This window comes from Lathamus discolor, chromosome 1 (assembly GCF_037157495.1).
Source record: "Lathamus discolor isolate bLatDis1 chromosome 1, bLatDis1.hap1, whole genome shotgun sequence".
NCBI lineage: Eukaryota > Metazoa > Chordata > Aves > Psittaciformes > Psittacidae > Lathamus > Lathamus discolor.
Window position 1 is genome coordinate 67,584,864 of NC_088884.1, and position 13,267 is coordinate 67,598,130.

At 48.2% G+C, this 13,267-nt stretch overlaps 2 protein-coding genes across 2 annotated transcripts; both read left to right on the plus strand.

Moving 5' to 3' along the window:
• Positions 1 to 337: 337 nt before the first annotated feature.
• Positions 338 to 9,600, plus strand: LOC136013263 (cytochrome P450 2D17). The gene is made up of 9 exons (XM_065676905.1): positions 338 to 666; positions 2,451 to 2,622; positions 3,311 to 3,463; positions 4,239 to 4,394; positions 4,510 to 4,688; positions 6,465 to 6,606; positions 7,176 to 7,363; positions 8,298 to 8,439; positions 8,573 to 9,600. The coding sequence occupies exons 1-9, from the start codon at positions 454 to 456 to the stop codon at positions 8,749 to 8,751; spliced, it is 1,524 nt and encodes a 507-aa protein (XP_065532977.1). The 5' UTR covers positions 338 to 453; the 3' UTR covers positions 8,752 to 9,600.
• A 974-nt stretch (positions 9,601 to 10,574) lies between these two features.
• On the plus strand, positions 10,575 to 12,943 carry NDUFA6 (NADH:ubiquinone oxidoreductase subunit A6). The gene is made up of 3 exons (XM_065676917.1): positions 10,575 to 10,750; positions 11,269 to 11,384; positions 12,733 to 12,943. Exons 1-3 carry the CDS (start codon positions 10,630 to 10,632, stop codon positions 12,862 to 12,864), a joined length of 369 nt encoding a protein of 122 aa, XP_065532989.1. The 5' UTR covers positions 10,575 to 10,629; the 3' UTR covers positions 12,865 to 12,943.
• Positions 12,944 to 13,267: the final 324 nt, after the last annotated feature.

A 13,267-nucleotide genomic window follows, 5' to 3' on the forward strand; every position in this document is an offset into this window, starting at 1 on the left:
AGGCAGCGACACAGATTTAAAGTCAAAATCACCCCATGGGAATGCAGCAAAACGGGGTCGCTTGTTGTGATCCCACCTCGCCTGTGGGAGAGGGCACCCAAGCACGTGGACCTCACCCAGGCCACGTAGGGCAACAGTGCAGGAACTGCCACCGGCAGGGACAAAGAGGCGTCTGAGCTCTGGCTTTGGAGGAGGAGGAGGAAGAGGAGGCATGGCCCTCCCCAAAGGCTGAGTTGAGCAGAGGAGGAGCTATGGGTTTGAGCCAAGTCCCACATTCAGAGTGCAGCAACTGCAGGGAGAGAGGGGAACAGAAGAGAACAGAGGAGAGGAGAGGAGAGGAGAGGAGAGGAGAGGAGAGGAGAGGAGAGGAGAGGAGAGGAGAGGAGAGGAGAGGAGAGGGCAGAAACAGTCTTGGGTGAAAGGAGGAAGACCGAGGGGCAGACAGGCTACGAAATGGCATTGCTTCTGTGGCTGGCGTCCCAGCTGTCATCCTGCTGGAGCAGCTTCTCTGTCCTGGGAGTTTTTCTAACAGTCTTTACCTTACTTTTCGATTTCATGAAGCGCAGGAGGAAGTGGAGCCGTTACCCCCCAGGCCCAGTGTCACTGCCTTTCGTTGGGACCATGCTGTGCGTTGACTTTCACAACCCCCAGCGCTCCTTCAACCAGGTCAGTGCTGACCCCCATGATGAAGCGCCCCTCACACAACCATGGGTCCAGGCGGGGTGGGGATGCCCTGGCGCGATCTACCTTTGCACAAAGCTGAAGGACAATGCCCTCTCCAAAGCCCAAGGCAAAGCACGTCACTGCCTAAGGACTGACCTGGCTCACACAGATAAATAGATAATCACACACCAACACCACCCGATCTCTGCATGAGCTCAGTGGGAGATGCTGTCGTGCCCCCAGTGACAGACTTCGTTTGCTCTGCTGTAAAGCTGGCCACCAACTTAAAACATGGGCAGCTGTGGGGGCAAGGGAACAGGGAGATGTACAAACAAGAGAAGACAATCTGTGGGCTGGGGATGTGGCTGTGGGAACGGCAGACTTCCCTGTGAGTTACTTAAGCACACCTACAGGCATACGACAGCTTCAGTTAAAGGGATCAGCTTGCAGGATTTGCCCCAGCAGCGATGCCCAAACTCTCGCTAGTGTTCCTATTGAAAGTCAGGGCTTAGCTTTCCTCAAAGGAAAAGCCCAGCACAGCTTGCAGCTGATACACCACAGGGGTTTTGTGCTTCAGTCTGCAAACTCTGAAGACCTTTCTTCTAGGAAGGCATCGTTCAACACTGTCCAAAATCTGCCAAACGCTAAATATATAAATGCTAAATATAGCATTTGTATTATTTCCTTGCACACAGTCCAAAAGATTACTGCTTGCAAACCACGTTACGTCAGGGTCATGCTCACCACAATCTCTTGACCACTAATCACTTTTAATGATGTATTTCTAAGTGCCGGTAAAGTGCTAATTCCCTTTCCAGCCCCCCTACAAATACGGTCTTAAGTACTTCAGCTCCTTGCATCGCTACAGTGCAGAAATAAAGACATTCAGCTTTTTAACTAAAAAAAAAAGAAAGAAGACAGGAAAAGAAGAGAAAGAAAACAGAGCACACTCTGTGGGGCACTGCTACTACTGCGCTGTCTTCCACCAACACGCTCCCGAGTGCTTTGTTCAGTGTTGCTGACTAGCAGGGGAGCTTCGACCTGCCTTCCCAGGGGTCTAGGACCAGTCAAAGGGCTTGTCTACCTGGAGGGGACTTAGCTCCACGGCAAGAGCCCACAGTGAAGTGTACGGCTGACACACTTACCTGTGCAGCCATCCTGCTGTGGGCACTATGTCTCTTACAGATCACAACAGGCACAGCACATACTACATGTGTATGCTCCTTCTGGGGAGCAAGTTGACCTGAATTCCAGTGTTGAATTGCCTCTTCCAACCATGTTTCTGGGAACCATGTTCTGGGTAGATCTTTTAGGAACAAATGCATATTCAAAAAAAAAAATACAATTCCTATCAGCTTATCGTCAATATTTCCTTATAGCAGAAGCAGACCAACTCAAAACTTGTCTTTCACATAAAGATGAATACAAGTATTAGGAAATAATTCCTTGCGGAGCATGCAGCCTTTGAAAATCCTCATAAAGGTCCTTGACCTTGTGTTGTCAGACAAAGTCCAAAAGACTTGCTTAATGGTCACAGCAGCAGTTTGGCCTGGATAGGTGTATTCTAAAACTTTGTGCTCACAGAGCATTGATCCCTGCTACAGCTGCTGTTTGGCACTGCCCTGAGCTGTTGCACTACAAAGACAAAGGCTAAAGATCAGCTGAAGGTTTCCTAATAAAAGCATGTCAAAAATCACCAGAAAGTAAAGGCTCTAAGGAAGGATATGGTGATACTTTTGATGTTACATTCAGCTCTTTTACAGGGACATACTTTTTTATCTTGGCAGCTTCACAAGAAGTTTGGAAACATCTTCAGTCTCCAGAACTGCTGGACCAACATGGTAGTACTGAATGGGTACAAAACAGTGAAGGAAGCCCTGGTCCACAGATCAGAGGACTTTGCTGACCGGCCATACTTGCCAATGTACGAACATCTGGGCTACGGAGATAAATCTGAAGGCAAGTCCCTTGGAAATGGACATTCTCTGCTGGCACTAGCACAGGGAGGACTGGGTAGATGGAAGGTTTCCTCAGTATGGTGTGTCCCTCTGGTCAACCTCTTTGTATGCCTGCCACGCTTTGGTGGCAACAAAATCAGATTTGATAAAAAGGAGCTCCCCTTAGTGGCTGTAGTACAGCTCCAGGTGCTAGCACACACCTCTGCAGCAATGTTAGGACACTATCAGTACTACAACTTCCCTGTCAGCACTGGAGCTGCTAGCTCCCAACACGCAGTGGTTAGTGCTTATGCTCACACACTGTGTGTGTGCCATCGTCACAAGAAAAGAAGGTAACTTCTTCCCAAGACAGAGCATTATCCAGCATTCATCCTCGGCTGCTGTGCAGTGGCATAAGCTCACACAAGCTAAGGGTGTAATGCTGAATGGTTTTGGGGAATGATTCCTTTATCCTTAGCAGCGTTTGCTCTCATTGAATGCCCTCTCCACCTTCACTAGCCATACACAACGCACATGAAGGTGCAGTAACCTGATTTAAAACTGCTGTATGAACAAGCTGTACAAGATCAGACCCTTTAATTTATCCACACAGACCTGTGCCTCCAAACTCACGTTTGCTGTTCTCTAGTGAACTTTGCTTGATGTGCAGGTCAGAGATCCTGACATTTCTTCCTCATCCATAATTCCAGGGATTGTTGTAGCAAGATACGGGCATGTCTGGAAGGAGCTAAGGAAATTCACACTGTCTACCTTGAGGAACTTTGGGATGGGAAAGAAATCCTTGGAGGAGAAATTGACGGAGGAAGCTCGATTTCTGTGTGCTGCAGTTAATGCTGAAGAAGGTTTGTCACATCCAGAAGGATGGAGAAATCACAGAAAAAGGCAACACAGTGATGCAGAGAGAGAAGTAATACTACAGCCACTCTTGTTTGCAAGCAGTGATCTCATACAATCATAGAACAGGGTTGGAAAGGACCTTAAGATCATCTAGCTCCAACCCCCCTTCCATGGGCAGGACACCTCGCACTAAACCATGTCACCCAAGGCTTGATCCAACCTGGATCGATCTCTTCCTAAACACATGCAGTGTTTCTCGTCTATAAGCATTAGGCACCTGCTTTACCTGGAAGCCACTGCTAATTCACACAGTAGGGCTACTGTAACACTAGCTCCTTTGAAACAGCAAACAAATGGGAAATAAACAGCTATAAAGAGGTAAAACACATAATCATTCCTAGAGCTGTGTAACTATTACCTTTATGAAGTTCAGTGGAACATACTGATATTATCACATGCAATAGAAGTGCAGCTGAACGTTTTCACATTACATCACCTGTCACCTGAACACAAAGCAAAGGTTATCTGTCAAGTCGCAGAACTACGCTGCAAGTCAGCTTTTTGTGGAGTCTGCTCCTCTAAACAAGGATCAACCAAAGAGTGGAAGGAGATGAGAAGATTTTCACTTCCTAGTATGATGCATGTGTACTTGCAGTGGCTTGTTAGCTTTTTCTGTACAAGGCTTGAAGGAGGCATTTGTCTGTTCTCGTGGCTGACAGCTGAGGTCCAACGGCTTGGTGTTGCTTAGCTTCACTGCTTGGTCTCCACTTCCATTTTTAGGCCATCCTTTTGATTTACGTTTTCTTGTCAATAATGCTGTCTGCAACGTGATCTGCACCACCATCTATGGAGAGCGCTTTGACTATGGTGACGAGACATTCAAGAAGCTGTTACACTTGTTTGAAAACTTCCTGAATGAAGAAACTGGATTCCTGCCTCAGGTAAACCAAGACCACAGTATGTTCTGTAAGAAGCTGCCCTTGGTTGCTTGAGCTTTCATTATTATTCTTTCTGTATCACATAATATCTTCTCTCCCTTTGGTTCTGACACCTCAGCTTCTTAACGTGGTGCCTGTTTTGCTGCGTATCCCTGGAGTGCCACAGAAAGTATTTCGAGGGCAAAAAGCATTCATGGACTTCATAGATGTGCTCATAGATAAGCACATGAAGACCTGGAACCCTGCTAACATCCGAGATTTCACTGATGCATTTTTAAAGGAAATGGAGAAGGTAGGGTGATGCCAGCAGACCCTCAGGTTCTGGGGCAATTCTTCTGCCTATATAAGCTCATTGATAGAAGCTGACTTTCCTCATAAAGCTGTATAAACCCTCTTACTATTTCCTATCTTTTAATTCCATGTTTTATCTTGAGAAAGTGTTAACTTCTTCGTGCTGCAACCTGCTTTATTAAGAGGCCATATTATCTGCTGATGCTTGTTCCCACTTTCTGCCTTCACATTCCCCTCAGAGTCTAGCAACTCCCTTTCTTCCAGCCCACAGCTCTTGGAAGGCATTTAAAAGGCAATGATTGAGAATTTACTGATATTTCCAAGTTTGCACCAGGGAACAGGTGAATATGCAAGGTTCTGGATACACCAGTGCTTTGACAATTGACTGACCCAAAACTGGTTACAAAACTGCAGCAACAGACTGGCTTTTTGCCTAGTCCACAGCCTGTTTTTAAAGCAAGTTATGACTTGGAAAGACAGCATCTCCTCTGAGATGTGCTTCTTTGAATTGCTTGCTAAGACCTGGCTCCCTACAGATCAGATGAAGGGAAATCTGAACTTACTGAAATTAAAAGGAGTCTTCCCTTTGATTCAATCAGGCATGAAGTCAGTATGACATCAAAGGTACTTTCAGCAGCCCATCCATCCACAACATGTTTCTACACGTGCATTCACTAAATTTCAAGTGCCGGATGAGCTATAGTAGCAAATTCAGCTCGCAAATTGCTTCCACCATCCAAGTCCTCAATCTGGACTGTTGCTCTGCATAACAAACCCTGCTGTGCTGTGGGCGCTGGGCACCTCCCGTCCACGTACAGGCAGAGCAATGTGACCTACGTTAGTTACTCTGCACTGAGCAGCACTATTTGGGGGTGGACATGAGCCTGACCATGTTTCCTCTTGTCACTAAGGTCCCCTGATCAGCCAGTCTGATAAATCCTACTGGGTTAACTTGGGTCAGCCCCATAGCTCCCTTGACAGAGATCTTTTATTGGAGTACCAGCTGAGTCTTTAATGCCTTATTAATTGCTACCCATATTACAACAGCATCAAAGTATACAGAATAACTTAACAGAAGCTGGTCCCTAGGAAAGGAAAGTATAAAGAGGATTAGGAAAGACAAGCAGATGAACTCATGCAGAGAGCTTGTCATATCTCATATGCCGACAAATTTGAGCTCAATTAGCATTTGGATGACAGACCAGTTTTGCTGAAACTGGTGTTGCAGACTTAATAGGCAGCAATAATACCCTGATCTTTTTTCTTTTTTCTTTTTTTTTTTTTAATTGTAAGAAAATTGCAGGGCAGAAGCAGACAATCTGTAATGCACAGCTATAGAGAACCCACTCAAGATACTGCCCATTTTGCATTTGTCACATCAATGCAGCCTCCTTTCTACTGTGTGAGTTTCATGATCTGATCAAACCTCAGTAACTGTGTTCCACCCCCTCTGGGGGAAGATCTCGTGGCAAGTGGTGGGGGGATGCTGTCTGTCTGAGTTGAGAGCACAAGGCATTCACTTCTGTCCTGAAGGCAAGCATAGCTTTCATCTCTCAGGACACAGGAGCTGGCCAGTGACCTTCAAATACAGGAGGTAACACGGTTAGCAAAGTACATCAGTCACACAGAGACCACGGTCTGTATTGTGCTCTACCCCCCAGTGAACTTCTTGGTCAGCAAAACTGGATCTAGTGTTTCTCAGTACTTCTCTGGAACAATGGTCTTCTCAGCCAGTGAGTACCCCAGCTCCTATCACCCACTTGTTTGCCCTCCACAGGGTAAGGAGGCTGAAAAGAGTGGTTTCAACTATAACAACCTTCGTCTGGTGACCTCAGACCTGTTTGCAGCTGGTTCCGAGACCACCTCCACCACTCTCCGGTGGGCACTACTGTACATGCTTCTCCACCCGGAAATACAGAGTAAGTCAGAAGACAGGCAGAGGCGTGGCGTCTGAACGAGTGTCCATGGTTTGGGGCTCTTGCAATGAGGAACAGCTTTGGCGATAGTTGGTCTAGCAGAAACAAGGAGAAACACTTCCCAAACATAGCTGTTCTGGCAGTGGGGAAGCCCTGCTAAAAAGACTGTAGTTGGAAGGGCAAGTTCGCTCTAGCCTTCATTTTGCAGGCTACCTGGGGACTTTCAGTGGCCAGGGTAACCTCCTTCCAGTATTTGGGATAGATGCTCAGCTTGTTTAATATTCTACTGCCACATGCCCAGGTACCCTTTCAGCTGCATAGAGAAGGGGTAAGGTAGCACACCAAGTGACAAGACCCTTATTAAAGACACTGTGCACAAAGAATAGTTATACAGATGGCTCTGAGCAACTGAAAACAACTGCATTCCCCTCTAGCTTCTCTTGCTTTCTCTAATTGCATGTCCAGCTTTCAGTCGGTGTCTACAATCTCATGCTGCCAGCCTTCCTACAGCTCGTACCACCCCCTCCTGTTTATGTAAGGGCATTCTAATTCCATAGCTGCTTTTATTCCAGGTAAGGTCCAAGCAGAGATTGATAAAGTGATTGGTAGAGAGCAATCACCCACTATGAAGGACCAAGTGAACATGCCCTACACCAACGCTGTGATCCACGAAACGCAACGCTTTGGGGACATTGTTCCTATTGGACTACCTCACATGACGTACCGGGACACGGAGTTGCAAGGCTTCTTCATTCCCAAGGTGACCGTGACCAGATAGGCAATGCAGCATCCTCTCCCTGTGCAGACCAGGCATGGGGTGTGGGTGACCCCACACAACTCTGCAGCAGTGCACTTCCAGACCCAAAGTAGAATCACTGGTGAACACTGAAGTAGGGCATTTTGAAATGCTAAATCCAGGCAGATGGTCACATTTGTGCTCTAGGTTTGAGCTGGTTATGTGGGAACCCAACTGCAGTGGCAGCTCAGTGCAGAGGTTTGCTTTCCTCTTGATGAGCTGTGATACTCACTGTCCATGTTGGAGGGAGAAAGTCACAGAGCCTCACAGGCTCACTGCAGGCACAGGGCTCCAGCTTACTGGCTTTCCTGGGATGGTAGTAGTTACAACTCTAATCTCTGAACCTGTTCAAATTCCACTGGCACTCAGTCTACTGTCACTGTGCCGGGCAGCTGCCCTGGCAGTAATGCAAGCCTGGGATTTTACTTTCAACCTTGCAATATCTCCTCTGGTTTAGAACACTGACGCGTGAAACAGGAAAGCTTTGCAATTTCCTATGGCCCCTGCGAAAGGTGGGCTTTGAAGTCAGTCAGTCAGCTTTTTCTCTCTGGCTACACAAGTAGTCCAGGAGGATCTGGTAAGCAGAGGCTGTGTAACCACAAACTGTGTAACCACAAAATCCACATTGGCATGCAATGGCCTTTGTGAAGATACCAACTGCTGAAGTTCAGATGCTTCAGAGCATAGGGCAGGCATCACACCTCACTGGAAAAGTGGCCTGCCTTACCTCTGTTTAAATAACATACTGAGGAGGAGATTGGTGCCGTATTCTGAAGCACCAAATGATGGTTGCTAGTCGATGGGAGAAACAGACAAAAGGGGGATCAGCACGGACCCATGGTGTCAAGATAACGCTGCTGTTCTCACATAACTTACTTCCTCTTGCGGAGGAGTGCAGGGGACGACAATCGTCACCAACTTGTCTTCCGTGCTGAAGGATGAGGCTGTCTGGGAGAAGCCAAATGAGTTCTACCCTGAACACTTCCTGGATGCAAATGGGCAGTTTGTGAAGCCAGAGGCCTTCCTGCCTTTCTCAGCAGGTAAATCTGAGAGAAGGATCCAGCTGGAAGCCAGAGGCACAGCAGGAGGAGTGACCTGTTCCTCCTGCCACAATTCCAGTGCGGTTTAATGTCCTCTTTCACGGACACTTTTCTACTCCTCCCTCTCTTGCAGGTCACCGTGTCTGCCTTGGGGAGCAGCTGGCCAGGATGGAGCTCTTTATCTTCTTTACCACACTCCTGCAGAAATTCACCTTTGTGCTCCCCAAAGACCAGCCCAGGCCACGGGAGGATGGTCACTTTGCCCTCACGAGCTCCCCATACCCATTCCTGGTACAAGCTATCCCAAGATGAATGTGCACCGCTCTCCTTTCACTCACACACCTCCACCAATGTAAACTGCGTCAGGAAGGCTGAAGGTCTAAGGCAGGGCCATGCCAGGTTCCACTCAAGACCTCTTTAATTCCAGACCTGGATCTTGAATGGGACAGCCATAGCACGTTATAAACTATGATCAAACCTGCAAGTACATATATGCCTCATTAGCCAGCTCTGCTGTACTTTGGGCTCTCATCAATTGCAGAAGCAGTTCCCTGAGTGCACAGCTGCTGAAAGAATTATTAGTCCTGAATTAGTTTATTGAAAAAACCAAGGCTATCCTGGGTAAAATACAGCCCTGGGGTCTTGCCAGTTCTAGGAACAAAAAACAACCTCGGAATATCTCTAAGGTCCTCGTGGCCTGTGCTCCTCCTTGCTAGCCTCACTGCATACCCAGCCACACTGCCTCCCATGCGCAGCGTGTTCCTCCCCACGCAGCAGCGTGTGCCTCTGCCTGGTGCCCAGGGGAGCCCAGTTGTAGATTTCAGAGCTGCCTTTCCTCCTGCAATATTCCTGACAAATTGTTTTGCAAGGTGTTAAGATGTGGCCATGATTAGATCAGTCGCTGCTTTGTAACCACATGGCTGACATGACCATAGCATAAATGAGCATCTGTGCGTAGTCACTAGTAAAAGAAGGTCTCTGAGGGCACGTTTCATGCATTCATATCTAGATTTCTAATAGTAATTTTGGAAGTTATGAAAATCATTGATTTATGTAAATGCTTATTAATCTTGCTGTTAAAAGAGTTTTACTTTGCAGGAACTGCACATTTATGCCTTTCATCTACAAGATAGTCTGAAAGAATAAAAGTCATCTTTCTCACCCCTCTTCTTTGTGGTTGTCTCACAGTCCTGCTGTACACCTGCCTTGGCTACTCGCTTGACATTTCTCCAATTACAGTCAGCAACCGACCTGTTGTTTTCAAGATCCTTTCAGTGTTACTCTTCTGGTTGGCTCAATGACACCGCACTGAACACGTCTGGGTTTATGGCTACCAGCACACGCATAAATGTTTTTAAAGTGAAGGTTTCATAGGGTTTTCGAACCGTTTGGTTTGGAAGGGACCTTAAAGATCATCTAGTTCCAACCCCCTGCCACTGGGGGTTCAGTGAACTACACTTCAAACAGAAAGGTTTCCAGCACTCACGTATTTGGACAAACCGTGTGGCTATACCAAGAGTAAGGACTGTTTTTTTCTAGCATGCAAGAATGCACTCAAAGTCAACCTTCGTGTGCAAACATTAGCTGGTGTGGCATTTTGGAGGGCAAAAGGGGACAAAGAGGTCACCGTTGCACAACACAGATCTAGCACTGGTAACGGGGAGGCGGAAAGCAAGCTCTCCAAGCCAAAAACGGCCGTACAAGCCCCGCAGCTGGTGCTGGGCTGCGAGCAGGCACGACGGCTGCGAGAACGGGGTCCCTGCTGAGCAGTGCTCTGCTGCCTCCTGTCCCCCTGCAGGTGACCCCCCCGGCCTGCGGCAGTCCCGCACTGCGCCCTCTCCACGGAGGCCGCCCCGGGCGCCGAGGAGCCTTGCGGGGTTACCCCCGCCCCTCCTCGTACCCCTCCCCGCGCCCTCCCCTCCCGGCTCCAGCCGGGCTGCACACGCCCCGCCGCCCCGGGGGCGGAGTACACCGCGGACACGCCCACCCGCCCTCTTCGTGCGCTGCGCAGCCAGCTGTGATTGGAGTTTCTTCTGACCAATGGGAGGAGAGACTGCCGGCAAAAGGGGCCTGGAGTGGCAGGGCAGCGGACCAATAGGGTGCCGCCGCCCGGGTGCGCGGTCCTATCGGCAGCGGGGAGGGGGCGGGATACGGCGCCCGGAGGGTCGCTGAGGTGGCGGCAGCCCCAAGATGTCGGTAGCGGGCAGGGGGGCGGCGTTGGTGAAGCCGATCTTCAGCCGGGACCTGGGCGAGGCGAAGCGGAGAGTGAGAGAGCTGTACCGGGCCTGGTACCGCGAGGTGCCCAACACCGGTGAGCGGCGCATGCGCGGGCGGGGGCCACAGCTCAAGGTCGGGACGGCCACCCCGCGGTGTTCTTAAAGGGCCCGTCGGTGGTGCTGGTTACCCTCGGGGTCCCTTCGGGGCCCTTTCCCCGCTGCGTGTGGGCCAAGGAGACGCGGTTGTTTGGGGCCTGACAGCGGCTGCTGGGTTGTGGGGCCCCCGCCTGCCCGCTTGCCTCCGCTGGCGGAGGTCTGGGCAGGAAACCCCCGTCTCCTCATTTCCTTACTTGTCTTTGGGTTTTCCTAGCTAAGCGAAAGAGAAATTAAGCTATAACGTTCCAGAACGGGGGTGTGTGGCATGATTGCCTGCTTCCTTAAAACTGCACTGGGACGGGTACTGTGGCTGTTGGTCATGTGCCTCGATCGTATTAAGCTGGCAGGCATTGCAAGAATGACCGTGTAGTGTTTCATATGGCTGAGTTGCATGTTGTCAGTGAAAAATAATGAGAAGTAATACAGATGGCCTGTGTGGGTGTTGTGTTTGTCGTAGTGCACCTATACCAGCTGGACATCACGGTGAAACAGGGGCGTAACAAGGTGCGAGAGATGTTCATGAAGAATGCCCACGTTACAGACCCACGGGTGATAGACATGCTGGTTATTAAGGTACAAACAAGTTATTCCCTTTTTGTTGAAGCAGCAGAGAATGTGAGAGTCCATAATTAATGTGGTGGAGGAGAGGAACGGTTTCATTTCAGCTTGTGCTAAGGAGGAGTTGTCTCTTGCAGCCCAAATTGGTTTATCTCTGTCAACAAACCTGTTGATAAGGGATCAAGCTGCTTTTTAGTGTGCCGAGGAGCAGGGTCTTAGCTCACTAAGTCAGAGATGCTAGAATGGGGATGTCTGTCACACAGTGTACTGGCTCTTCCAGATTATAGATATTTAAAAGAGAAAGTGTATGAAGCAAAACAATAGTTAAATACCACATTTGTTGGCAGTTTGTTGTGGGTTTTTTGGGTTGGCGTATATTTTCTAGTTGGGTTGGGGTTTGGGTTTTTTTTTTTTTAAACAATGGCAAAGAAAGGGGAGAAAGATGCTGCTAGCTAGTTTATCCTTAAATATGACCTTTCTACTCTCTACAGTACTTCCTTATGTTGGGACGTGGGTTTCTTCACCAATGCTGTAACATCCATTAAAGTCGCAGTACTTGGCTTTGGGTGGCAGAACACCCCACCTTTGTAACACATCTGGTCGTGTCTCAGGCCTAAGAGGCCTGTCTGGTTCAACGTAATAATCAGCATGCCAAGAGAGGGGCAAGAGTTCAAAACAGACCTCTGCAGTTCTAATGCATTAGAAAGCTTTCAGTCGAGGACTGCTGTGCTCACCTGTTGCATTTCTTGCACTTAAGAGATAGTCTTGTCTTTACACGAGTAAAATATTGTGGAAAGAAAACCCTAGATAATATTGTAGGTGACAATTCCAGGCAGTCTCGTTTTGCCCCGTGCTGCCTTGCTATCCTCTGAAACCAGTACAGTAATTCCTAGACCAGGGTCATGAAGAAGTTATGTTTGATACCTCTGTGGTAGAGACACCAGGGCAAAGCACCTAGCAGCAGTTTTGCTTGGTTTCACAGCTAACTTGCCACTACTAAAAAGATTAGAGGTGCATGAAATCTGGGAATGTGGTGTAGAATTTTATGGGGGTGCCAGTCATGAGAGAAACATGAGAAGTTCCAAGAAGGTTCCCTTGCCTATTCCACAGGGCTGGGAAGCTGTACTGTAGAGACAAGCGACTTGTTAGAACAAGACATGAAGCTGTACAGTCACAAGGCAGGAGCAATGTATATATTTGTGTGACAGCATAGGTGATGCAGGCAGCCTTTAGGAGTACAGAACTGTTGATGTAGCTATCTCAAGGGCGTTTCTAAGTGCATTCAAATACCTTTCGTAGTGCTTCATAGTTAGATTTGGGCTCTAATTGAGAATTAGTCTAAAATTATTTTGTCTGTGTGCAGGGAAAAATGGAACTTCAAGAAACCATCCATGTGTGGAAGCAAAGGACTCACATCATGAGGTATTTCCACGAGACGGAAACCCCGCAACCTAAAGACTTTCTTTCCAAATTCTATGCAGGCCACAGTCCCTGAGAGATCGACTCTTGTGTCCTCTTGCCTTGTATTATAAATACAGTTCTACGCAGTAGAAAATAAAAAATCCATACAGAAAGATTGTATAGCATGTTAGGAGCCTAATGACTAACTGAATCCAGTGTGTGTGCAATTCGTTGTGATCTGTATGAAGAGCTGTGATTTCCTAGTTTTGCCAATGCGTATTTCCAGTAGATGGAGTTTGTCCCATCACTTGCTCTGGAGCGTCTGCTGAGTCACCAGAACGCATCCTGGCTGTGGGGCTTTCTGTTTAGCCTACAGCCCCGTGCTAAGCCTCAGCCCCATGGAAGAAAAAGTGGGTGTTCAGAAAAGCCAGTGTAGTTGCAGAAATATTCTCATGCTTGAGGCCCATCTGTATTCATACAGTGTTTTGCAACTCCAT